Source organism: Lissotriton helveticus, chromosome 3_2, assembly GCF_964261635.1.
Source record: "Lissotriton helveticus chromosome 3_2, aLisHel1.1, whole genome shotgun sequence".
Taxonomy (NCBI): domain Eukaryota; kingdom Metazoa; phylum Chordata; class Amphibia; order Caudata; family Salamandridae; genus Lissotriton; species Lissotriton helveticus.
Genome location: NC_136062.1, coordinates 189,368,630 through 189,394,369, shown reverse-complemented (window position 1 = coordinate 189,394,369; position 25,740 = coordinate 189,368,630). Strand labels below are relative to the sequence as shown.

The 25,740-nt window shown below is 44.8% G+C and overlaps 1 protein-coding gene across 7 annotated transcripts in view; it reads right to left on the bottom strand.

Moving 5' to 3' along the window:
- PARP6 (poly(ADP-ribose) polymerase family member 6) overlaps positions 1-25,740 on the bottom strand; it is a 345,720-nt gene that overhangs the window by 256,839 nt on the left and 63,141 nt on the right. For all 7 annotated transcript variants that reach the window (XR_013609848.1, XR_013609850.1, XR_013609849.1 and 4 more), the window contains exons 3-4: positions 19,679-19,756; positions 8,362-8,456 (exon numbers count right to left, since the gene is read on the bottom strand). Coding sequence is in view for 4 of the 7 variants with exons in the window: in XM_078685023.1 (XP_078541149.1) it covers positions 8,362-8,456; positions 19,679-19,756 (173 nt within the window). In the remaining 3 variants the exon portion in view is untranslated. The remainder of the gene's footprint in view (positions 1-8,361; positions 8,457-19,678; positions 19,757-25,740) is intronic.

The window sequence follows — 25,740 nt, the reverse complement described above, 5'->3', positions numbered from 1 at the left end:
GTGCAAACTTCTCCAGTATGAAGAACTCCCTACAGAGTGTTCTTTACCTTCAAACTATTCAATGTACTATATTCCAGGGCTCGATTAGTTGTTGCTCAAATCTGATCTGTGTGATACAAAATATCAACAAGTCATCTGCATAAACTAAGTAGATAATACTCGGGTCACCAAATTTAGGTGAGTTGCCATTGATTAGGTGCAAGATCTCTTGCAAGTCGGCAATGTAAATCACTGCTGTAATTCATTGCCAGTCAAAATCTTTGGGGTTAGGTCCTACCCACCTGACATTTTTACTTGAACCCGAATTTCTCTGTGGAGAAATATCTTATCTGTAAAAGGTGATATTATTAAATTAACTACTTCAGCTCCTTCTCCTTCACTATTCATATCCATTTTATTTGTTGAAATTGCAGTTTATTTGTACTTTTTATGGATATTTAACGTCGCAAATTAGAAATAATTTTAGATTAGTCGTTTTGAGATTGTTGCTGGATTTAGTTCCTTTAGGGTCTAGTCTTTGATTTAATGTTTGCAGTTTTTTTACCCTTCACTAACTGTACTATTGGAATCTTGTTTCTTAATCAGGGGAAAGCATGGATCCCAGTGTTACACTGGAATTTAGATATACTGTTTCAAGCTTATCAAGACTGCTTACTCCTTCCCTTCGTTTGTAGTATTAGAGATAATATTTATTGATTCAACGCTCACAATGGCTGGTATTTATACTGGTGGAAAGTTCTAGTTTGATATAGGGGTAATTCCTCTGACATAATATGTCTGGGGTCTTCCAATACCACTACGCTGATACTACTTAATGTATCTAATGCGCTTCTCCCAATATTTCTTTTTTTGCTTTGTTTTAACTGTAGAGCTACTTTTGCCAGTAATAATTCTACCTCATTAATCATGTCATTGTGCGTAAAAGAGATTTAAGATTGGGTATGACAGACTTACAGCCAGATTCATCAAAGCAGAATCGGCTTGCAAAGGGCCAGATTCTGAGAATCTGGCCCTTTGCGAGCGCTATTTTTGCATTTGGGATTCGTTATCCCAAATGCAAAAATCGCAAATCTAGAACTCGCTAAATTGCGATGAATTGCATTTAAGGAATCTCAATTTGTGATTCCTTAAATGCAATTCATGAACCATTTGAAAATTGCGAATTCGCAATCTGGGCCGCTATTTACCGCGAAGTATAACTACGTGGTGAATAGCGAAAACTTAGAAAAATGCACTTTAGTGCATTTTTCTAAGTTGTATGTTACACACACACATGTCCTTTGGACATGTGTGTGCGCAACACCAGTGTACATGACCATTTCAAGGACACCCTGGCACCCTTGAAATCGCTTCCTTATTTGCGATTCGCTAATTGCTAATCGCAAATAAGGAATGACTCCCCATTCATTCCTATGGGCCTTTGGCCCATAGGAATGAATGGGGAGTCATTCCTTATTTGCGATTAGCAATTAGCGAATCGCAAATAAGGAAGCAGTAGAAATCGCAAAAAATATTGCGATTTCTACATGCATCCCATTTTGCGAGTCTTTAATAGCGATTCCTTAAAAATCGCTATTAAAGACTCGCAAAACGGGACATTGATGAATCTGGGGGTTAGTGTGATCACTAGGTTCTGCTGTGTATTTTTGGGTCTTCCACATATCCTTTATTTCTTGAAATATGTCTTGTAGCAGCACTGGTTGATTCAAAAGTAAAGACGATTGATTGATAAGGGTGTCATGTATCATAGTTAACCGCATGCGCGCTAGCGAAATTCCGCTCCTGTGCTGAGATTTTTAAAACCGCATGTTTCATGACGAGCTGGGCTCGTCATGAGCGTGCGAGGAGGCTACCTCATGACGAGCCCAGCTCGTCATGAGCGTCGAAGGGGTTAAAGTGGTATAAATTGTGCCCTGAGCTGCTTATACTGCATTGGAAGGAGGCGTAGCGTCATGCTCACTACTCATTTTGAAATTTGCGTGATGGTGATGGTTTCAAGTAATGTTAGATTTGGTGTGCATCTGAAATCTCTTACATTTTCATTGCCATAGCCAAATGTTTGAATAATGCAGAGTCAACTAAGGAGACATTTGAATCACTGAAGTTGGTTAAATCAGGGGAAATCCAATTACATTCACTGCAACCATTATTACCTTCACCTACTAAATTATTTTAACCATTAATTGAGTTTGAGTCCCAGTTTATTGCTAGTTGTGTTGATACTGTTAAATATGGGCTATTGTTGTGAATTGATTGTTTAATGTTGGTTGTTAACTGTGCTAGTTCCTGCGCTTGTTACTGGTGCTGTTACTCGTGCTTACCCTGATTTCTGGAGTCACAAAACAATTGGAAATGATTTGTTCCCTCATCTTTTTTTCACAGATATACCCAGATAGGATACTTTAGATACAACTCTTCTCTACTTGATTAGTCACCCTGTAGATATGTTAGCTTCATACCTAATGTATGATCTCTGTGACTGTGTTAGCGTTGTGTATTACTCTGTATATATTTATTAGGATCTGGTAACAAAGAGTACATTCTAGTACAACATTTGAGGCAAGAAAAGATATCCACAGGAAATGAAAGGGCAATGTTATCTGTCTGAGACTTATGATAAGTTGGTGATTTTAATATTTAGCCCCATTTAATTATATTCCTGATGACAAACCTTAACATTTTTTTTGAATTAGCATCCGTTTTTGTCTTGGTGCTGGGTACTTCAGATGTGAGCACTGACACAGACACAAGGATGTTGCTCCTACAGACTGATGCGAGACATAGTAAGACCAGGATGTGTTGACAGTAACCGAATATTCCAGAGTTCTCTATTTGGTTGCTATAAACCAAAGGGGGATTGATCGCTAATCTTTATGTTGCTCTAAATTGACTTTAAAGTTTAAATATATCTGTAGCTAATGTGGCTTTCAACTTGATGTTTGATAGTGCAGCTCCGCCCCCACCTTATCTCTGTCCCTCCAGTCGATAAACAATGGATGAAGGACAGTAAAGCACTATAAACAGAGCCATCCTTATCTCGTGACAGAGCGCTCAGCCCAGCAATGATTCCACAGGAGACCCTATACAGTGGCATTGTGAGGTCCCTGTTCCTGATATTCTCCACAACACCCTCATTGTTTCACCAGACAAATGTTTTCATGAGGATCTAAGAGTGCCTGATAGACACAGGTTAATATTTTAGTTTAACTGCTGGCTGCACACATGTGCGGTACAGGAGCGGCCCGTGCAGATAAGAGCAGTGGGGCGGGGTGAGGGAGACTCGACAGACGACGAGGGAAAATATTTATTTATTTAATTTTCCCTTGTCGTCATCTGTCGAGTATCCCCTCTAACCTGCCCCATCACTCTTACCTGCACAGGCCGTTCCTGGTGCGGTACACAAGACAATAGATAGCGGCCTACAGACTTACCAATATCTATATTTGCACCAAATCATTTCTGGATTTAACTATATTGCTGCTTCTGTATAGGATTCAGAAAAGGGGGTGGTGATGGACAGAGCATCTGAGTTAAACAGAACACTCATACCCAGTCAAAAGATCAGGGCTTGATCCATCACCGTTTTTTAGCTCACTGCACCAGCCCAGCTCAGAACCTGGCTACATGCAAATTAGTCTGTCCCTGGCCCAGTGCATCATGGGAACAGGGCAGACCAAACTACCAAGCCAATTCTTTAATGGAAAGGAAACAAGCTTCCGGGGACCGGTTTCTGGCATTGCAGCCGTCTTCGGCCCGGCTTGCTTGAATCCTGATGGTGCAGTGAGCTAGGGACTCATGTCTGAGCATACCCTGCCACTCCTATAGTGGCCAAAACGATTCACAATAGGGGGTGGTGATGAACTGAGCATCTGAGTTAAACAGAACACTCATACCCAGTCCAAAGATCAGGGCTTGATCCATCACCGTTTTTTAGCTCACTGCACCATCCCAGCTCAGAACCTGGCTACATGCAAATTAGTCTGTCCCTGGCCCAGTGCATCATGGGAACAGGGCAGACCAAACTACCAAGCCAATTCTTTACTGGAAAGGAAACAAGCTTCCGGGGACCGGTTTCTGGCATTGCAGCCGTCTTCGGCCCGGCTTGCTTGAATCCTGATGGTGCAGTGAGCAAGGGACTCATGTCTGAGCATACCCTGCCACTCCTATAGTGGCCAAAACGATTCAGAAAAGGGGGTGGTGATGGACAGAGCATCTGAGTTAAACAGAACACTCATACCCAGTCAAAAGATCAGGGCTTGATCCATCACCGTGTTTTAGCTCACTGCACCATCCCAGCTCAGAACCTGGCTACATGCTAATTAGTCTGTCCCTGGCCCAGTGCATCATGGGAACAGGGCAGACCAAACTACCATGCCAATTCTTTACTGGAAAGGAAACAAGCTTCCGGGGACCGGTTTCTGGCATTGCAGCCGTCTTCGGCCCGGCTTGCTTGAATCCTGATGGTGCAGTGAGCAAGGGACTCATGTCTGAGCATACCCTGCCACTCCTATAGTGGCCAAAACGATTCAGAAAAGGGGGTGGTGATGGACAGAGCATCTGAGTTAAACAGAACACTCATACCCAGTCAAAAGATCAGGGCTTGATCCATCACCGTTTTTTAGCTCACTGCACCATCCCAGCTCAGAACCTGGCTACATGCAAATTAGTCTGTCCCTGGCCCAGTGCATCATGGGAACAGGGCAGACCAAACTACCAAGCCAATTCTTTACTGGAAAGGAAACAAGCTTCCGGGGACCGGTTTCTGGCATTGCAGCCGTCTTCGGCCCGGCTTGCTTGAATCCTGATGGTGCAGTGAGCAAGGGACTCATGTCTGAGCATACCCTGCCACTCCTATAGTGGCCAAAACGATTCAGAAAAGGGGGTGGTGATGGACAGAGCATCTGAGTTAAACAGAACACTCATACCCAGTCAAAAGATCAGGGCTTGATCCATCACCGTTTTTTTAGCTCACTGCACCATCCCAGCTCAGAACCTGGCTACATGCAAATTAGTCTGTCCCTGGCCCAGTGCATCATGGGAACAGGGCAGACCAAACTACCAAGCCAATTCTTTACTGGAAAGGAAACAAGCTTCCGGGGACCGGTTTCTGGCATTGCAGCCGTCTTCGGCCCGGCTTGCTTGAATCCTGATGGTGCAGTGAGCAAGGGACTCATGTCTGAGCATACCCTGCCACTCCTATAGTGGCCAAAACGATTCAGAAAAGGGGGTGGTGATGGACAGAGCATCTGAGTTAAACAGAACACTCATACCCAGTCAAAAGATCAGGGCTTGATCCATCACCGTTTTTTAGCTCACTGCACCATCCCAGCTCAGAACCTGGCTACATGCAAATTAGTCTGTCCCTGGCCCAGTGCATCATGGGAACAGGGCAGACCAAACTACCAAGCCAATTCTTTACTGGAAAGGAAACAAGCTTCCGGGGACCGGTTTCTGGCATTGCAGCCGTCTTCGGCCCGGCTTGCTTGAATCCTGATGGTGCAGTGAGCAAGGGACTCATGTCTGAGCATACCCTGCCACTCCTATAGTGGCCAAAACGATTCAGAAAAGGGGGTGGTGATGGACAGAGCATCTGAGTTAAACAGAACACTCATACCCAGTCAAAAGATCAGGGCTTGATCCATCACAGCTTGTTTCCTTTCCAGTAAAGAATTGGCTTGGTAGTTTGGTCTGCCCTGTTCCCATGATGCACTGGGCCAGGGACAGACTAGTTTGCATGTAGCCAGGTTCTGAACTGGGATGGTGCAGTGAACTAAAAAACGGTGATGGATCAAGCCCTGATCTTTTGACTGGGTATGAGCGTTCTGTTTAACTCAGATGCTCTGTCCATCACCACCCCCTTTTCTGAATCGCTTCTGTATAGGGTCAATGAGATTCTTGGTATATCCCACAAGGCATATACAATTCCCTGCTCACACTCAGAGCATGGCTGGATATAAATATTCTGATATATTCGACAACATAAAAACTGTAATGTAATGTAATGTCATGTAAACACTACTTATAAAGTGCACTGTGACCCTATGGGTATCCTGGCGCTGAGAGACGGGGACCTGTGGCCACGGATCCAGAGGATGGCATGGAGAAAGACTAGTATTCTACTCTAGGAGAGAGCCAGGTCTTAATTTTCTTTCTGAACGGCAGTAGGTCTTTCATCTGTCGCAACTCCATGGGTAGGCTGTTCAAGAGCTGTGCTGCAGCAACACTGAAGGCTTGCCCCCCCAGTTTAGCTCTTCTAATCCTGGGCACTTTCACCCAGTTGTCCGAGGATGACCGAAGACAACGAGTAGGGGCATACCAGCTGAATTTGTTCTGCAGCGGTTTGGGCCCCAGACTGTGCAGAGCCTTAAACACGATACAAAGGGATTTAAATTGAATCCTCTACGAAATTGGGAGCCAATGAAGTTACGCAAGGGCCTCAGAAGCAGAGGACTGTCGAGGTCTCATCAAGGCCAACTTGGCTGCCACAGTCTGGATTCTCTGTAGTCTCCCAATTAAGTACTTTGGGGACTCCATCAGCAAGGCGTTACAGTAATCCAGCCTGCTCATGATGATGCTCCAGACCACCAATGCACATGCCCGTGGAGGTAGTATGGGGAGAATATTGCTAAGGGCCCTAATAAGGGAGTAACAACTCCCAACGGTCTTGTTGACTTGTCTTTCCAAAGTCAGATTCTCATTAAAACAGATTCCTAAGTTGCAAACCGTCTCAGATGGTGCCAATGGAGACTCAGAGGGAATAGGCCAAAAATCAGCTGGGAGAGAGTATGGCACTCTCCCACCAGCAATACATAAGAACTCTGTTTTATCTGCATTGAATTGCAGAGAGTTATTTCTCAGCCAATGTACCACGTTCTGCATACAGGCTTGAACATTACCTAGAGTGGTTGACTGATCTCCTTCCAGGGAAAGGATAAGCTGAGTGTCATCAGCATAATTCACCAAACCTATATTGTGGGATTTAATGACATCCATCAGGGGACGCATGTAAGCATTAAATAATATAGGGCTGATCGCAGATCCCTGCGGGACCCCATGACGTATCTTGGCGAACTTAGATTGGAAAGGGGGATGGGCCACTGCCTGGCATCTGTCAGACAGATAGGAATGAAGCCACTTCTGCGCCATACCCACAACTCCCACTCCTTCCAACCGTTCCAGGAGGACCTTGTGGTCGACTGTGTCGAACGCGGCAGACAGGTCTAACAGGATCAAAATGGCAGAATGACCCCTGTCTGCACGCACACGAAGATTGTCCAACACAGTCAACAAGGCGGTCTCCGTCCCAGGTCCTGGGCGGAAGCTGAATTGCACGTCCTCCAGTATATCATTTGCCTCCAGGAACTGGGAGAGCGCTTTGCTTACCAGTCGCTCAATGATCTTCACTGGGTATGGAAGAAAAGAGATAGGCCTGTAGTTTTTAAGACAGGCTGGGTCAAGTGAGGGTTTTTTCAAAAGAGGGGACACAACTGTTGTTTCCAGCAGGATGGGACCAGCCCACTACAGAGGGATTGACTACATAACTTTCTTAACAAAGGAAACAATTCGGAGCCTAGCGCTTTCCAAACCCTATGGGGAAGAGGGTCCAAGGGTGATCCAGAGGAGACACGTAACGCTGTTTGATTGCAGTCCTCCACAGAAGGTATATCGAAATGATCGAGAAGAAGCCTCTGGTCCGGTGATTTATTCACCCCCTTCCATCCCTCCTTCATATCCTGTGGAGGTTCACTGACCCCGTCATATGAGCTATCCCCTTCCAGCCCTTTGAAAATTTTGCAGATCTTATCTTCAAAGAAGACAGCCAAACTATTACAAAGTTCCTGCTTGTGAAAAAAACAGAATACAAACATTGAAATATTTCTAACAGCCAATTATTGGAATGTAGCTACTTATTCTGATATTTCTGGGCCTGCTTTGGAATTTTGCAGATGGGACACTTTGTCCGCCATATGACCAGAGCATTATATCCTACGACACTTGTAATATGACGAACAGGATATCTGCCATGTCTGTAACTTAGCATTCTATCCAACAAACAGTAAATCAAGCCCTTTGTCGACAACCAATGTTGAGATAATAGGTCTATGATAATATCTCTGTTCTCATCCAGTGGGTATACATAATGAAAAGCGATGTCTGTCAATACCCAATTGTGGCTGTACACATAAACAAATCTTAATCCATGCCTAATAGGGTCTAGCATGTTTATGCTCACATTTCTGCCCAAATTCATTTTGTGGCTGGTGACTGGTTATGTCGATGCTGAAAAATACCCCTAGCATATAGGTTTTCATAAGCAACTGCTGTTAGTTCTTCAGATTCCAAAGAGCTAGCTAAACGTACCTCACAGATACAGAATTTTCACTGTAGAGTTCTTTTACGGCATCAATATCTGCATCAAGTTGCGGATGTCGATATAAATCAGCTGCACACGTACCCTGAAAAATAGACAAATAAAAGCAGTAGTAGTTGGGTTACTACATTGTTCAAGAATGAGATCACAACTGAAATCAAGTAAAATGAATACAGTAAGAAACAAGCCTTGGCAGAGATAAAGAGTCTGGCTTTCCTACTAGTGATAAATTATTGTATATTAGGCATACAGGATACAGATATGTGGTGTATATAGTTCTGAAAGAATGAGGGGAACGTTCCTTTTGTGAAGATATTATTATGCACCATTTCTCTTTACACTTTATTTAGTGTCATGCTCCATTTCTCTCAATCCATGCCCACACTTCTCTCTGTGTTCAACTTATTTCTATGCATGTCTTACTACCCAAAAGTCTGGAATGGAAAGAAAGCCAAAGAATGGAAACATCTATGGAGTCCTCTGGATGGAAACCACAATGTGAGATGGGTTAGGGGCTGAGCAGGCTTCTATCAGCGGAAGTGTCCGAAGACTTCTGAACATTCTCTGGATGGCTAGATGTCCTCTATTAAGTCACACCCAGCTGGTCAGCAAGGGCATCACGGTTCCTCAGTGGCACACATCCTTACCGCATGCTCCACACTTCTCTTCAGTCAGCTGGGTCTTGATGTTTATCATCATGACTACTTTTATTCCAGGGCAGGTCATGGCAGCAGGTGGCTCCATTGTACAAGACGTGGTCCCACATTTCGAGAGCAGTACATTCAGGCAGCCTCTCAGAGCCTTTGGCACAGCTTTGTTTATGAAAAAAATAAACACAAGCAACTCATACCAATTTGAGACACCCTGGCAAGAATCCAAAGCCAATGATGAGGTCTTCAACCCCAAGCATTTTAACTCCCAGGAATACAGTGCAAGGCATAGCTCTACAAAGGAAGGAACGGGCATCCACTAATTGGTCAAAAGAAGCTATTTTCCACAGGAGACTCTACAATGGAATCCCTTCTTCTGCTTCTAGACAGCTATTGGCTCAGTGGTCATGGGGATTTGATTTGGCCCAATACAAATCAATCACGTCCTGAGGTAAGCAACATGCAGACAGACCTGGAAACAGATCTGCTGAGGCACTGAATGCGAGTCACGCCTGCTTGCTTATTGCAGCCAGAAATGAGACCTGAGCCTCTTGGGCTGCTGCAAGGACAGAGAGACCAGAAGAGCCATAACACTGTGCAGGGAATCGATATTTTGTGATGGGTGCAACGTGGATTGTTGAGAGCACTATTTACATGGCACACAAGGTCAAATAACAAGTGCATCAGAGTTTTGAAGCAATAATTTCACACACAGAGCAATCAATACTGGTGCATTGGTAATTTCGAGGTAAGAATTACTGGGCAATTACAGGGTGCTCACTGAGAAGTTTGGAATAACCAGAGAACTTGGTTTTACTGCACAGATATTGCTTTTCTTAGCCAACTTGGATATTTTAGATTTTTGCAGCCAAAATATCCAGGAGTTTCAAGGGTAACATCAGGGATGGTGGCAGTATTTAAGAATCACTTCGAATCCGGATGTAGCCAGTAACACATTGTTAGACCGCTTTCGGGGTCCACAAAGAAGATAAGGGCTACTGGGCCTCAACCATGGTGGTTAGGGTAATTTGCCACAAGTATGCTAGGGTCTGTCTTAATATGGCATTGCCAACTGGGCAAAGAATAGGCTTTCCGCACTTGCCCCTCTAGATAATGACAGCTATCAGTCAAAGGGTTCTCATGGAGGGAGTGCTGGCAGGAAAGAGTCAGAACAACAGAATCTGCTGACACCTCTGTTGCCCTACCATCCACCAAATGGCAGTGCTCAGGAGAGTCTAATCAGTAATCCTTTGCTAAAAGGTTCTCATAGCATTTCTAAGGTCAGTCTTGTCTATCCTCCCTCACTTTCGTGTCTGTTTCTACCGTCTCTAGTTTCAAGAATGCAGGCAAAACACTACCACTGTCTGGGGAAGCAAAGATACACACATGGCAGACAATTTTACTGTCCTGTATGTCCTCACATACACAATGTTTACACGCACTCGACACACATGCATGGAATGTCAGTGCAAGTACATGGGTGTTAGACAAAGCAAAATTTTACATGAATGAGACCAGTAGCTCACCTTTCCTGCTAGAACAGAAAAAAGATCTGCTCAGGTCTATTAATCTTTACAAATCACTATAACATAGCATCCAGGAGCTAGAGAGTATTCCCATGTCTTAAAAGACGGCACACTTGGTCTTCTGGACCTTGGCTTTACCATTGACAGGTCTTGTCCTTAGCACACATGCTAGATTACTTTGCTTGACATAAAAATTCTGCATACTTGTTTCACATTCAGTCGAGTTACTAAGGGGAGGAGTACCTGCACATACACCATGACGGAGACCGTCCCGTCCCAACACTTGTGATACTGGCTGTATCAGGATTACTTGGGCACTTGTAATATAGGTCATAGTCTTCAAGCACACCACAATGAGGGACAATTGTGCAACACAAATTCCAGCTAACCATAGGTATTTTTAAGTTAAGATGTTTTTGCACCATGCATTATTTATGCTGAGCAAACTCATGACTTGAACATTTACCAGATTTTACAGCTGTTCATGCCCAAATTTTCATTTGAATGCAATGTTTATATAATACACATGCCGCAATAAAAGTCCATGCCACGTCATTGTATTTAAGGCTGAAAGAAGTCAAGACCCACATTGGTTGATAAAGTAACATAAAAAAGAGGCCTAAGCATTCCCGTTCATATTGCAAATCATAACAATCACCATAATGCTTTTTTCATTCTTTCTTTCTTCTTCCCCCTTCCCCCTTGTATCACACTAACAACCACAAAACTCTTTTAGAGTGTGCTTACTGACTTACATCACTCACAGACAGAATGTAATACCAAAGTCCTTTATAGTTCCTATGTGATTAACAATAAACTCCCATTATCTGCTCAAATTCATCTTTGATCTCATATATTTCTCAGAGTGACATGGTTAAACTCCTTCTAGTTTTGCAACAGTGCACAGTGGTCAGGTGTGATTCCACTCGAGGTAGGAAGGTAAACTCCTTCTACCCCACACTTGAATACTGATTAGATAATTTAATTTTAGCTTAACACATATGAACATTGTTCACTCTCAAACAATTGACAGTCTCCTTTACAATCTTGATTTCAGACCGGACGAGGCTTGTAAGTGAAAAGCTTGGGACCGACCTTATGGACTCCACTAGGCTTGGGTTAGGACTATGTCAGTGTTTTCAGGAAAAGAGGACATGTCTAGGAAAATAATGTATAGAGTGTTCTTTAGATGCTCCTAAACAGCAGGATCACGGTCATGTCTGTAAGTTTGTTTATAAATCGAGAACATCATTGAACAGAAATGTTTACAACACATGGTCCCAATATCAGGTGACCTTATCTTTTAGAAACTAACATATATTGCATCACACTGCTGCCCTCAGTGAGAATTACAAATAAAATGTGATTAGGACTATTAGGACTATTTAACAACATAATGGTTTCCTCACCTTCAGATCGTGGTGTGAATATCTGGATGGTTCTATATCACAAATTTACAAAATATGGAGCATGTGGTGTGTTTAAGGGCATTCGTATATTTATAATGCAAAATAAAAAAACAAAAAAGTATTGATTTTTATTAGCGGGATGTGTACGAGGTTGGCAACCTTGTATCGTAAAAAGAATTAAATATAAGCGGTGCGAAGCGGAATTCTAGGGAGTGACTGCGGACAGGAATGGGAAGGGGAGGGGAAGGAGGGCGGACGAATGTGTAACTTCTGAGTAATGAACTAATCTACATAGTTGGGAAGAACTAAGATACCGGCAGATCGAGGGGCCTCGGAACTATTCTCCTACAACAGAAGCTTGAATAACGTGACGATGAGCTGAGGAGAACGCGCCTGTCACATGTATGCCGTATGACAGATTGTGGAAACTTCTTGTTTGAATTGTTTTAGTTATACAATATAAAAACTGGACTTATCTAAATCCGAATGGGAAGGGTGACCTATATGCACAACTTGATATACAACGCCGCCGTACCCCCGGGTTGTCGGCACTTGGGCTGTGTAATCCAGAAGGTAATGTAAGTATGAGAAAAGTGGCGGCCGGCCCCAGGGGTTGTAGGCCAGTAGCTGTGTATTTATTTAATGGTAAAATAAAGGTCTTTATAAAAAATAAAAAATAAATTAAAAAAATATAAGCGGTGCATAGATTAAACAAAATTACAAATTAAGGGCTTCTTTACATTACGTGTTCACAAAACAGCTAAGGAGCCCCACGGCCACACAGTGGGTCTTCTGATAGAAAGATCTGCCACTAAATCTCTACAAAGGAAATTTACTTAGCGCACCGTCTGCCACAGCTTTATACCATGCAAATACATCTTCTTACCTATTATTTCAAAGAAACTTTCCATCTTATCCTGAGAACCCTCAGTTGGCCTTTCTCTCTGTGATGAACTTTTAGAAACACACAGCAACATGAAGGTGGGAGCTTACATGAAGGTCTTCATTACTAGCCAGGATGGAGTCCGATCACTCGGTCTTAAATGGCTAGCGTAATACATACACCATTTCCATTTACAAACTTCTGTCGTTGTCCTCAGGTTGATCACTGCCTTCTATGTGTTTGCTACTGTGAAGGATCATAGCTAATTGACGCCTACAACAATTAAACTTTTTGCAAGAGTGCTGTAGAAATTTTACAGATAAAATAAATAAAAAACGCTTTTAGAATTCATGGAGAAAATAGTTCCAGACAAAAGGGATCCCTTGTATAGTGCATTCAGTGAATACTGGTAATGTTTGCGAATGTTAGATAGACTGGATTTACTAAAATAACAGCGAACAGAATGAGCGTGAATGGAATGCAGCCACTATTGGTGTGCTTATCATTAGGATTACCTTTCAAATTGTTACAAACACCTTAGAGCACGAATGGTGAATTGAAGATAAAGGATGGCTGCTGACCACAAAGCAGACTCCTAAAGGATGCAGCTGCCTGGTGTCACACAGATACCTGCCCCGACAATGCATGTCGAGATCTGGACACAGCCCACTCTACCAAGCACCCTCTCTGCGGGAGAAACTCTGCAGGCGAACAGGTAGGGACTGGCAGTCGGATGCTGCCCATCTGCTCAGTACTGCACATATAACTTGAAGCTCCTTGCAATTACAGAAAAATGTCCATCTACACAGACTTGGGGGTTCCTTTAGAACATTGAGCTGTGTGATGTCCATTCCTCTATGCGAGGACAGATTCAGATGCCCTGTTGATGCTCTGCTGGTTGGTCCTGCTGCTGCTGATATTGTAATTCTCCTAAAATAACCACTAGATCGATTCAGCACCCACTGTACTCCAGGACTGCAGACTACAGAGCCATTCCTGCATGAATTCCATATGAAGCCTATAATGTGGCATCAAATGATTGCGAAATTCCATCATTCCCAACTGGTTAATTGCTTTCACTTTAAGAGACTGTAAATCTGTAAAGGAATCACGTTCTGACACTCTACAACTTTCTCAGTGCCTGACTTCAGAAATGTATTTTGTTGAGTGGGCTACAGACATGACTTCACGCATGTGACTGAGAAGACGCACAAGAACAACGTATTAAGTTCTGTTTGTACTGCTCTGTAATAAGTTAAGAGAATTCCTCTATACCAAGTAATAGCCTAAGTATGGACACACCTGCATGGTGAATGCATAACTAGTACAAGCATGCATTTGGAATACACTCTTGGTAATGTGATGCTGTGTTAAAGAACAAAAGATTTATGTTTTCTGCTACTATAAAATGAAGGTACTCCAGCTGCTTCTGATACGTTTGCATGTAAAAAATACACTTGTCAGACGTCCACAATTGTCCTATATTTGTACTGTTTCAAAACAGGAATTACATTCTTTGTCAATTTGAACATTGTAGGACGAATATGTTGATTGAGAACCAAGATAACTAGTATCTCATGTAAGGTGCCATGCTTCTTGGAAATGAGAAAGTACACTGAATACACTCTCTGTCCTCTTTTGTTGAATTGTACGTGTTCGAGGGTGCCCTTCTCAAGAAGTAGTGTCTATACCTTAACTAAAAGAAGAGATTCTTACTTCATATGTTTTCCTCTTAGCTTTGGATTTTGGGCCGACTTATATATACATCTTGTAGAAATGGGGGTCTCTAGTTGCCAGAGGTAGGTACCTTTGTCCAAATTGGGACACTTGCTTTTAGTCAGGGTAAGGGAGTTACACTCCTAAAATAACTCCTGCTCACCCCCTTGGTAGCTTGGCACGAGCAGACAGGCTTAGCTCAGAGGCAGTGTGTAAAGCTTTTGTGAACACATACAGTGATATAGTGAAAACACTACAAATGGACATCACACCAGTTTAGAAAAATAAGTAATCTTTATCTAAACCAAAACAAGACCAAACGACAAGAATCCACAATACAGTATCAAAAATAAGGCTCTTAAATGGTAGAAATAGTTCAGATCAATGCCAGTGGTAAATGCAACATTTTTCCCACCAATTACCTTAGATGCGTCACGCAAAACAAACAAAAGGGTCACAGGGAAGGTAATGCGTTAGTTCCTTGCTTCGGGGGAGGTGATGCGTCTGTTCCTTACTGCAGGGCAGGGGAGACGATGCGTCTGTTCCTTACCGGAGAGGAGGGGATGCGTCTGTTTCTCACAGCGTTCCTTTTACGATGCGACAAGATGGCACCTCGATGCATTGTGACAATCCGGTGCGATGCGACAAAATGGCGGCGTGATGCGATGCGCCAATCTAGTACGCTTCGTGATCTTTTGCAGCCGCACGACAGGTGCAGCAATGGTTTTTTCAGCGATGCTTTAGGACCCGGTGTGGATGCGGCGTGCTTCTTCCTGGTTGCTCGGCGAGGGGTCGGAACCAAGTGCGGATGCGGCACGCTTCTTCCCCGTGGCCAGGCGATGCGTCGGAAATAGGTGCAGATGCGACACACTTCTTCCTCATTGCATCGATCTTCCAGCTCCCAGTGACAGTCTCTAGAGGTCCTAAACAGAAGCAGGCACCTCTTTGCAGGTTGGAATTCCCAGCAAGGAAATTCAGGGGAGCTGGTGGTGAAGTCTCTGTGCCCCGGAGACTTCAGAACAGAAGGCAAGCTCAGTTTGAAGCCCTTGGAGATCTTTTCTTCAAGCAGGTGACAAAGCAAACAGCAAAGTCCTTTTTCTCCTTTCCTTGGCAGCAAGCAGCCACTGCAGGCCAACTCCAGACAACAAACAGCACAGGGGCAGTATTCCTCCTCAGCTTTTCCGGCTCTTCTCCTTGCAGTCCGAATTGCGGCTCGTCTGAATTACTACTGACCTGAACTTAATTCATGTTCGTTTGGGCGTCTCGATACTGGCGAACTTTGAGCAGCCACTTTCGATAATGGATTGTTGTTAATCTTTGGCACCAGTTACGGCAGAGCGTTTTTGAAGTCAGTGGAGCTTTATACCTGGCTCCCGAGCAGTTGGTAAAATTAATTTCATTGATACAAGCATACCTTTGGCTTTGCTTGTTTGCGATTTTACAACGTGGAAATTGGTTGGTGACAAGCTCAGTAAATTAATTGTCCTGAGGATGACCATGTACTTTTGACAACGGTCGAAATGCCCTCGACACTATTGTGGCCACAACTTAAGGAGGACACAATGTTTTTGTTTATAGGAGTTCTTGTATGGTTTTAGAACTCTTATGTCCAAGTAACCTCTTTGTGTGTGCCTTTTGTCTGGTTTTTTGTATATGTATTGTAATTGTTTTGTTATACCGACAATATGTCTGAGTCTTATGTAAACTTTTAAATTTAAATAAATTCTGTATATATTTCTATAATTACACACATATTTTTTCAGAATTATATATTTTTCTACATGGGCCAAAAACTTTTTAAATCTCCATTTCTCCCTTTTTTTTACTTTATTGTGCTTATGATATGTTAGTTTGTGGTACATTCTGAACCTTTGTTAGGAAAAATACTTATAGCCCCTGGTTCAGGTGGTTAGGGCTGCCCCTGTGGTGGTTGATATTCTAAACAGAAGCAGGCACCTCTTTGCAGGTTGGAATTCCCAGCAAGGAAATTCAGGAGAGCTGGTGGTGAAGTCTATGTGCCCCAGAGACTTCAAACAGGAGGCAAGCTCAGTTTGAAGCCCTTGGAGATCTTTTCTTCAAGCAGGTGACAAAGCAAACAGCAAAGCCCTTTTTCTCCTTTCCTTGGCAGCAAGCAGCCACTGCAGGCCAACTCCAGACAACAAACTGCACAGGGGCAGTATTCGTCCTCAGCTTTTCCGGCTCTTCTCCTTGGCAAAGGTTCCTCATGATTTCCCAGAAGTGATCTAAAGTTCTGGGGTCTGGGTCCCACTTTACATATACACAAATCCTTTGTTCTCTGAAGGCAAAGAGTGTCTGTACCCAGGCAAAACTAGTTCTGTCCTCTCTGGTGCAGCTTTCTGGCAGGAGGTGGAGACAGCATTGTTGAAAGAGGACCTGGTCCAGGCGGGTGAAAGGAAATCTCCTCCCCCTACTCTAAATTCAACCCAGGTTCATTCAGCCCAGCCCTGACTCATCAGACTGAAAGAGCCGCTGCCCTCCTCCAGCCCTGTGTTTTTATAAAGCGCGACGTTCACTCCAAGGAGCATCTTGGCACTGGCAGAAAAGATCTAGGCATGCAATACACAAACATAGCAGAGGCAAACTGGATGGTTAGGCAAGAAAATACTTACTTTCTAAAAGTGGTATTTTCAAACACAGAATGTAAAAATCACCGACACCAAAAGATGCACTTTAACATTCTGAGTTCAGGCATACTAAACTGTATTTTCCTACCTTGTTCCCAGGGTCAGTTAAGTTTATAAGATGTTATAAGCAAACTGCCCATTATGACCTATGGGCACAGATAGCCTTGCAATAGTGGAAAATGAAATTGGTATGTTCTACCTTTCACATACAATCTGATGCAAAAAAAGGTGATGTATGGTCTGTTGCACTCTCTTATCTATCATTATCTCATACTGCTTGTAATGGAATCACCTCGACCTTCCCAGCTGGGAGTAGTATAGTCACTGAGAAGGAAAGCTGTCTCATCACTGTTTCCAGGGGCCAGAACTCCTGAAACTCTAACCTCAACTGCTGCATTAGCTTCACAAGTGAACAGTTAGGTGGAAGTGTGCTACTGCCAGATATTGATGGGCCTTGACTGCAGACAGGATCACGCTTCTGTTGGTAAATGTGTGTATAATGTTGCTGATGATACCCTATGTACAAAACGGATCTTCGAAGATAATGGGGCTTTGGTCAAAAATGCCCAACGCTTTCGCTGTTTCTGATTCTTTCATGATCCTTCCCAGTTTATCATCTACCCACTTTGCTAATAGGTTTTCACCTTCGAAGTGCATTTTATGCATGTGGATTTAAACCTGTGGACAGAACCCATAATTATACAGTAAATAACAAAGTCTCAGCACCTACCCATTGACATCTGCCTACAGTGTGTCTTTGCTGAATCGAAGGCTACATTAAGGCAGGTGTTGAAAACAATCCTTACCTCTTTTTATGATAGGTTTACACATTTACTTAAGGTCTTCTGAGAGACACTGTAGCAAATCTTTTAAGTCTTTCCGTAATTGGTAAGTATTAAAGTTAAACATTCCTACCCAATTTCATCCTGTAACTGCTTGTGCTTCAAACTGTTTCCCTGGTGCAGCAGTTTTCTTGCTCCCGATGTCTGAAGGGAGTCCTGTATGAAGCTTGAAAAGACTGACCTTTTCTGTGCAGTTGTACAATAAAGCTAAATTACCCTGCATCGGTTCCAAGGTAAATGCATGTGGCTGTGTATGGAAATATTTCCTCTTATTACTTGGTATCAACAATTTACAGTCGCTGGTGTTTTAAAGATACAAGAACTTGTGTGCAGACCATGTGGCAGCTTCAATATATAAAAAAATGTTGTCTAGAGATGGGTGAGGATTTACACTAACGAAAAAAAGTCCTCTTTGTCCTTTTCAAGCAGAACCCCATACAGATGCCTTTTGAGTCATATGAGCCTGTTCCATCAGGTGCAGATGGGCATTATTCCTAGAATTTGTAATCCTCGGACGGTGAAGCAGGGTAGTAGTCTATGCAAGCCTGTCTGTCCTGTTCCTTGGGATAGGATCCTGTGTATCCCCAGGTTGTGATATATAAAGTGGTATATCAACGTCCCACTCCATGTTCTCATGATTCTAATGCTGTACAAAGATGAACTTTGGCCTCGCACTATGATCCTTTGTGGTCTTCCTTAGCCAATTCAGTAAACTACTCAATTAATTCCTCAACTATCATTTTTCTTTTTCTTCAACATTAAGTTTTGCACTCCAGAGTATTTAAATTTTCCGATTTGGCAGCCGTACCCTTATGCACACTTTCGGAGGATTAACTACAGCTCAACTCCAGTCCCTATACCAGTGCCTGTAACACAACAAAAAGTTTCTCTTTACACTTACACTGTCTTCACAATTAACTGATGAGAAACCTAACACTGAGTGGCAATGTTGTTCTGTGGACAACACACAATACACATCTCGAGGGAATCTATCCATACTTACTGAGGGTGACACTTCAGGCAAATCTGAAGAAAGATATAAATACAGTTTGCATTATGTGTATGTCGTATTTCTCATATGCTCCACCACGAGCCTTGAAGTATCCAAGATGTGTAAACTCTGCTCATAAATGATCTCCTTTAGTGCTGACAGCCCTTATGCATTCAAACCTGATTGCGGAAGAAATAATCTAATGTGCCATCTAATTTAGACATGTTGGGTTTTAGGTCAGTGTCATCACAAGTCTCTCTGCCCATACTGATGGTCAGCATTCACAACATTAATTTACATTGAATAGGGTTCAGTTTAAACACATCCACTTGTTGGTTGGTTAATGTGCACCATATGTACCTAGAATACAACCACACTTTAAAATAACAGTAGTGACCATAGATTTAACTGGGTACCTCCCTGCTGCCCCAGGGTTTGTGGAAAAGGACCAGAAACCCCTGATACATGTGGTCAGGAGAAGTATCTTCCTACTTTGTTTTTCCTTTAGAATGAAAGAAAGAAAAGTAATAATAATCTAATATATAAAAAATATACTCCAGTTTAGGTAAAACAAGAACATCAGCTATGAAGAAAGGAAGCAGCTGAGGAAGACTAAAATAAATAGAACATTTCAGAAGGACCTACCTGGACGCCATAAAGAAACTCTTCAGATTCATTTTCTCCTTCGGAATCATCATCAGTCCAGCACTGACCTTTGATGTCCTGCGAAAGAGGATGACACAAGTAAATGTTGCATTACATCAGCAGAGGGTCTCATCCTTTGTATGGAGAAGGGTGAATAATAAGAGGTAGAGCCTCATTTAGAGTTTACAGACAGGCTACTCTGCACTAATGCACTTGTAATAATGCAGGCCAGATATGCGTCGTGTTTCTGACAGAGCAACGCATTTGCTAAGCTAGAAATCAGGCCCTATCAGCTAGATTCATTAACGTAAAATCGGCTCGCAAAGGGCCAGATTCTGAGAATCTGGCCCTTTGCGAGCGCAATTTTTGCATTTGGGATTCATCATCCCAAATGCAAAAATCGCTGTTAAAGAATTCGCATTTTTGCGAGGAATAGCATTTAAGGAATCTTTATTTGAGATTCCTTAAATGCAATTCAAGAAACATTTAAAAATTGCGATTTCGCAATTTTGGGCCGCTATTTACCGCGAAGTCAAACCTTGTGGTAAATTGCGGAAACTTAGAAAAATGCACTTAAGTGCATTTTTCTAAGTTGTTTGTTACACACACACATGTCCTTGGGACATGTGTGTGTGTAACACCAGCGTCCAATATCATTTCAGGGGTGCAACAGGGTGTCCTTTGGACACCCCTGCACCCTTGAAATCGCAAAATCAAAATGCGATTCGCTAATTGCGATTCGCACATTGATATGTCTTCCCATTCATTCCTTTTAGGGATGAATGGGGAGTTATTCCTTATTTGCGATTAGCAATTAGCTAATCGCAAATAAGGAAGCTGTAGGATTCGCAAAAAGAACTGAGATTTGTACATGAATCCCCTTTTGCGAGTCTGTAATAGCGATTCCTTAATAATCGCTATTACAGACTCGCAAAAGGGGACTTTGATGAATCTAGGGGTATGTCTTTTATTAAGCTATTTATATTGTAGTTGTGTTGTGCCTTAATGTTATCAGTACCAGTTGTAAATATCAGGCAACTACATTTACCAACTGAATTGTAGTCAATTGACCTAGGAAGGGTGAAAGGAGGATTTGGCATTTTCAAGAATTAAACTGTAACTCTAAGACACAGCAAATGTCAACAGTAAATGCTTAACTCACTGTGATGTCTTGTAACCTCAATGAGTCTAGCAAGTTTTGAGGAGAAGAACGAATGAAATATGAGAGGTAAGAAGAGAGACAATGTGAAAGAGAAAAACAAGGGACTGAGTATGAGACTAAAGGTGAGAATGCAAAGTGTTATAGGAAAGCACAGAGAGCTGATAAGTAATGAGAAAGAATTGAGAGTATCAAACAAAGAGAGATGGTAGAGCGTAAGATGGAGGCACAGAAAAACAAGTGTGACAAGACAGGAGCCAGGACTGAATATGAGAAGGGTGAGAGATGTGTGTAAAATGGAAGGACAGTGCAAATACGAGATGCAGGCAGATGAATGCGAGCTGGAAGGAGATGGCTGAAATATAGATGAAAGGAGAGAGGGCATAATATGAGATGAATGATGTGAAATGAAAAAAGAGAAGAGTCTGAGTGGAGAGGGCATAGTATGAGAAGGAAGGCATAGGGTTAGGATTAGGTAGAAACAGAGAGGATTAAGGGCCTCACTACAAGTTCCTGTTAACTCCCTGGTGAAACACCTGAGCTGAAATTAACAATTCGGATCATTATTTCCCAGCGATTTAAAGGGATTACAAGGTAAACTTCCTGAAAAGAAGAATAACGTTTTTGTGCAGATTTGTATGCTTCTGGGCAGGCCAACATTTCTACTGACATTTTGCTTTAAGCAGGTGGTAAAGGGCTGCGGGTTCTTCATAGCAGATTGCTGTACTGGGGGAGTGGGCTGGAAAGGATTGTAGTACCAAGGCAGCCTCTGGAGCTGAATGCTCTCCCCAGCTTTATGGAGAGGCTGACTTGGAGGCTGGCCTGTACCTCTACTCATAGCTGCCCCTAAAGCCCCAGTGGTTTCAACACGTGCAAAAAAAGGTAATTCAGGGTAGGGAACACCAGGCCACTGGTAACTGGCTGGAACAGTTTGGAGCCCCCAACAAACCCATCCCATTCCCCAATACCTAATGATGGCCCATTTTTCAGGTACAAGGACAGAAGTTCAAGGGTGGGTATTTATGAGATGGCTGACGTTAAGGAGTTAAGGCGCGAGTGAAAAGGAATGGGATGAATGAAATGTAGGAGGGATGACAAAGGCAAGAGTGCAAATGAGAAAAAATTAGATACGAGAGTGCAAGACAGAGTTGAGTGGACTACTCTCTCACTGACACCCCCCTAAAACCTTCCTCCTGTTCAGAGCAGGCAAAATGTGTCTGCAGTTGTTTTTGCTCAAATTATGAAAAACTGTCTTGTAAAGAACCCAGTAACTCCAGGTCTGAGCTGCTATTCGCTATTTACTGACACACACACAAGGTCCTGATGAAAGCCACTTGAACATTGAGACCTGGCTGAAACATGTTGACCACACTGGATATTGGAGTCAGTAATCATCTCCACTAATATCCACTTCTCAGTTTATTATCACTGCCAAGGGCCCACCATTAAAATAGTCCTTTGAGTTCTGGGACCCCCCTGGACAGTTTTTTAACCCACACACCATTCACCTTCATCACACACTCACGGCACAATACCTGCTTCGCTGTAATCAGGCGTTGAAGCACACCCAAGGTAAACTCGGTGCCTTGAGTGGGACCCAATGATGAAGCATGCCACCAGAGGAATGAAGAGAAAAGGGGTAAAGGCATACATGAGACCCTGAGGCCAAGGGAACTATAGAGCATCACCCGCCAAACCCCTGTACACGGATGGAGAGTGCAGAAGCAGGGAAGGAGAGTATTACCGTCGTCTGGGAACGGGTCCACACGGGGAAGACCAAACCGGTCCACCAGGCGCCAAAATACTGATGGCGGCAGGGATGGGGCAGACATAAGAAGGAACACCCGACTCCTAAGGTCCGCCACCACATTCTCCGACCCTGGGAGATACACCGCCCTGAGAGACAGGACCGTTGCTTCCGTCCAGGACATCAGCTCCCAGGTCAGCAACCAGAGGGAGCGCACTCGGCAACCACCCTGATGGTTCATGTAACCCCTCACCACCTGGTTGTCCGTCTGAACCAAGACGTGCTGACCCTGGAGAGAGTGAGCAAACTCCCAGCAGGCAGGACGTCCTTTAACTCGCGGAAGTTGGAGGAGCACCGAGACTGAAGACGGTCCCAACGACCCTGAGCCGACTAAGGCCCCAAGGTTGGCCCCCAGCCTAGGTGACTGGCATCGGTCGTGACCACCCGGGACGGGGAGATCAGGAAAGGAAGAACCTCGGAGAGGTGGGACTCCAGGTCAGGTCAGACCGAATCTGTGGGGACACCAGGACCATGATCTCGTAGTCCCCTGAGCAGGCATCCCAGAGAGACAGAAGGTGATTGACCAACGGGTACAGGTGGAGGCAAGCCCAGGGGAGAACAATGATTGTGGCCGACATTAACCCCTGAACCAGCAACCACACACGCACAGGAGCAAAATCCTGACCCAGAAAAGCACCCAGATCCCACCACAAGATGTCCCGGCATTCCCGGGGCAAGAACACCCTCCCCTGGAGCACGTCCAACCAACCCCCAATGAAGACCAAGTCCTGGGTGGGAGACAGGTGGGACTTCCTCAGGTTGATCAGGAAGCCGTGGGCGGTGAGAACCTCGCAGACCCTCCTGAAGTGCAGCCTACCCTTGGAAAAAGAAGAGGCAGAAATTAGCCAGTCATCCAGGTACGGAAACACCCTGATCCCCTCCCGGTGAAGAATATCCACTAAGGGGGCCAGGATCTTGGTGAACACCCTCGGGGCAGATGATAAACCAAAAGGAAGTACCTGGGACTGGTAGTGGCTGTCCCCCACGCAGAACCGGAGGAAACGCTGAGAGGCCGGATGGACAGGCACATGGAGGTAAGCATCCAGCAGGTCCAGAGAAGCGACCACCTAGCCCTGGACCAGAAGCGGTAGAATCTCCTGCAGAGAAAGCATCTTGAACTTAGTGTGGGGAATGAAAGAATTCAACCACTTCAAGTTCAAGTTCAGCCGAAAATCCCCAGACACCTTCCTTACCAGGAACAGGATGGTACAGACGCTGCATCCCCTCTGCGACGGTGGCACAGGCCCGATAACCCCCTTGCCGAGTAGATCCTGGATGCTGGCCAGCAAGGCCACCTGTTTGACTAGAGAGGAAGGCAGCGGAAAGCGTCCAGAAGAGGGGAGCTGAAGGAGATGGCCAGACCTTCCCTCACAATCGTAGAGCCCAAAGATCTGAGACAGAGGATTCCCACGCCGAGATGAAGTGGCGAAGGCGTCTGCCTACCGGGATACCACTGGGCGATGCCAGAAGATAGTCAGGATTTGGGAGCGGAGGTGGAAGCAGCAGGCTGAGACCAGGATTTGGAGAAGAAGGGGTGCCCATGGCTGCTACCCCTACCTCGAAGGGCCCACTGCCCCTAGCCACAGACGAGGTGGAAAACGCCCTCTTGGGGCCAGAGAAGCGGCCCTTGAAAGTCTTGAACAGTTTCGTCCCTGAGAAGGGGATCTTCATCAGCGGAGCCTTTTGGGCAGCCTACGCCTTCCAGTGGTGCAACCAGATTTGACGTCGGGCCTGAATAGCGGCGCCTCCAGCCGCGGCACCCAACGTGTCAAATGAAATGTCCGACAGCAGGCGAGTCTGCTGCTCCATCAGAGACAGGGTCAGAACCACATCCGCTTCCTAGTCTAGCAACTCTGCCAAGAATTGGAAATCTTTCCTCAAGGACTGCACTGTGTATGACAGGTAGGCCAAGGCCCGGATAGAAAAATTGGCCGCTGAGTAGGCACGCTTGGCAGCGGCCTCCACCTGCCTGTCAACCGGATCCGAAGGTGAGGTGTCTTCGGAAATGATGGAGCCCTGAGAGGCCAGCCCCGCCATAAGAGAGTCCACCTTCACTTATGGAGGGAAATCCTTGGCAAAGCCCTGTATGGTGTAATGCTTTGCCAGGTACCTTGGGAAGTCCTGTTTATCCACCTCCAACCATTCACCCTTGATCACCTTCTTAAAGGAGGAATGAAGAGGAAGTGACTTAGGCTCCTTGCGCAGGTTCTGCAAGAAGTAGTCCTCCGAGAGCTCCTCCGCTGCTGGAGCTGGAAAAGCCAAGTCTCCTTGATGTGCTTGAGCACATCATGCAGTTCCTGACCCTGGACATAGCGCCCCCGGAGGTCCTCCTCTTCCCCCGCCGCATCAGACACCAGAGGGGGGTCCATGGGAGGACGTTTTGGGGAAGAAGGACTCTGCCCCCATCATGCTGAGCCAAGGCAGCCGAAACTGAAGCCTGGATCATCTCCTGGATGGATTAAAAGGACATAGCCTGAGTAGGAGCCTGGGAGTTGGAACCAGCGTCCACCGGGGCATCCCCCTGCTCCATGGTCTCAAAAAGCAGAACACAGGCACAAAGAAAGCACAACACGGGGAACAGCAAAGAGAGAATGCCCCCACGAGTCGGAGCCGGAATAAATAGCCTGAACCAGGCGAAAAACCACAGCTGATGCAGCCCAGCGGGACCGGCAGCACCTGGCCACGCAGGAAGACGCGCCCGACCCTGCCCCCGTAGGTCGTGTCAGACCCCGAGGTCAATCAACCAACAAGCACCAGAACTGCAAAGACACTCGCCGGAGAGGCCAGAGGAGCGCAATCCGCAGCGGGCGCCAGCCGTGACCTAGGACCTGACTACCTCAAAGCCGGTAAGCGCCAGGCTGGTACTGCAAGAGACACAAACGCGAAGCACCGCAGCCCGCCACCGCACTTCCCCAGCTGGGCTGGCGGGCGGCATGGAACCAAGCGAGGCCGGAAGAAAAAGCCCGACTGGGCCGCCAGGGTGCCATGCAAATGAGGGGGGGCGTGGTCACGATGAACAGATGGCTGGCCCCCACCATGCCAGATCAAGTCCTGGCAGTCGTCGGGACACTACCCCCCAGCGTGAAAAAAGTGAGA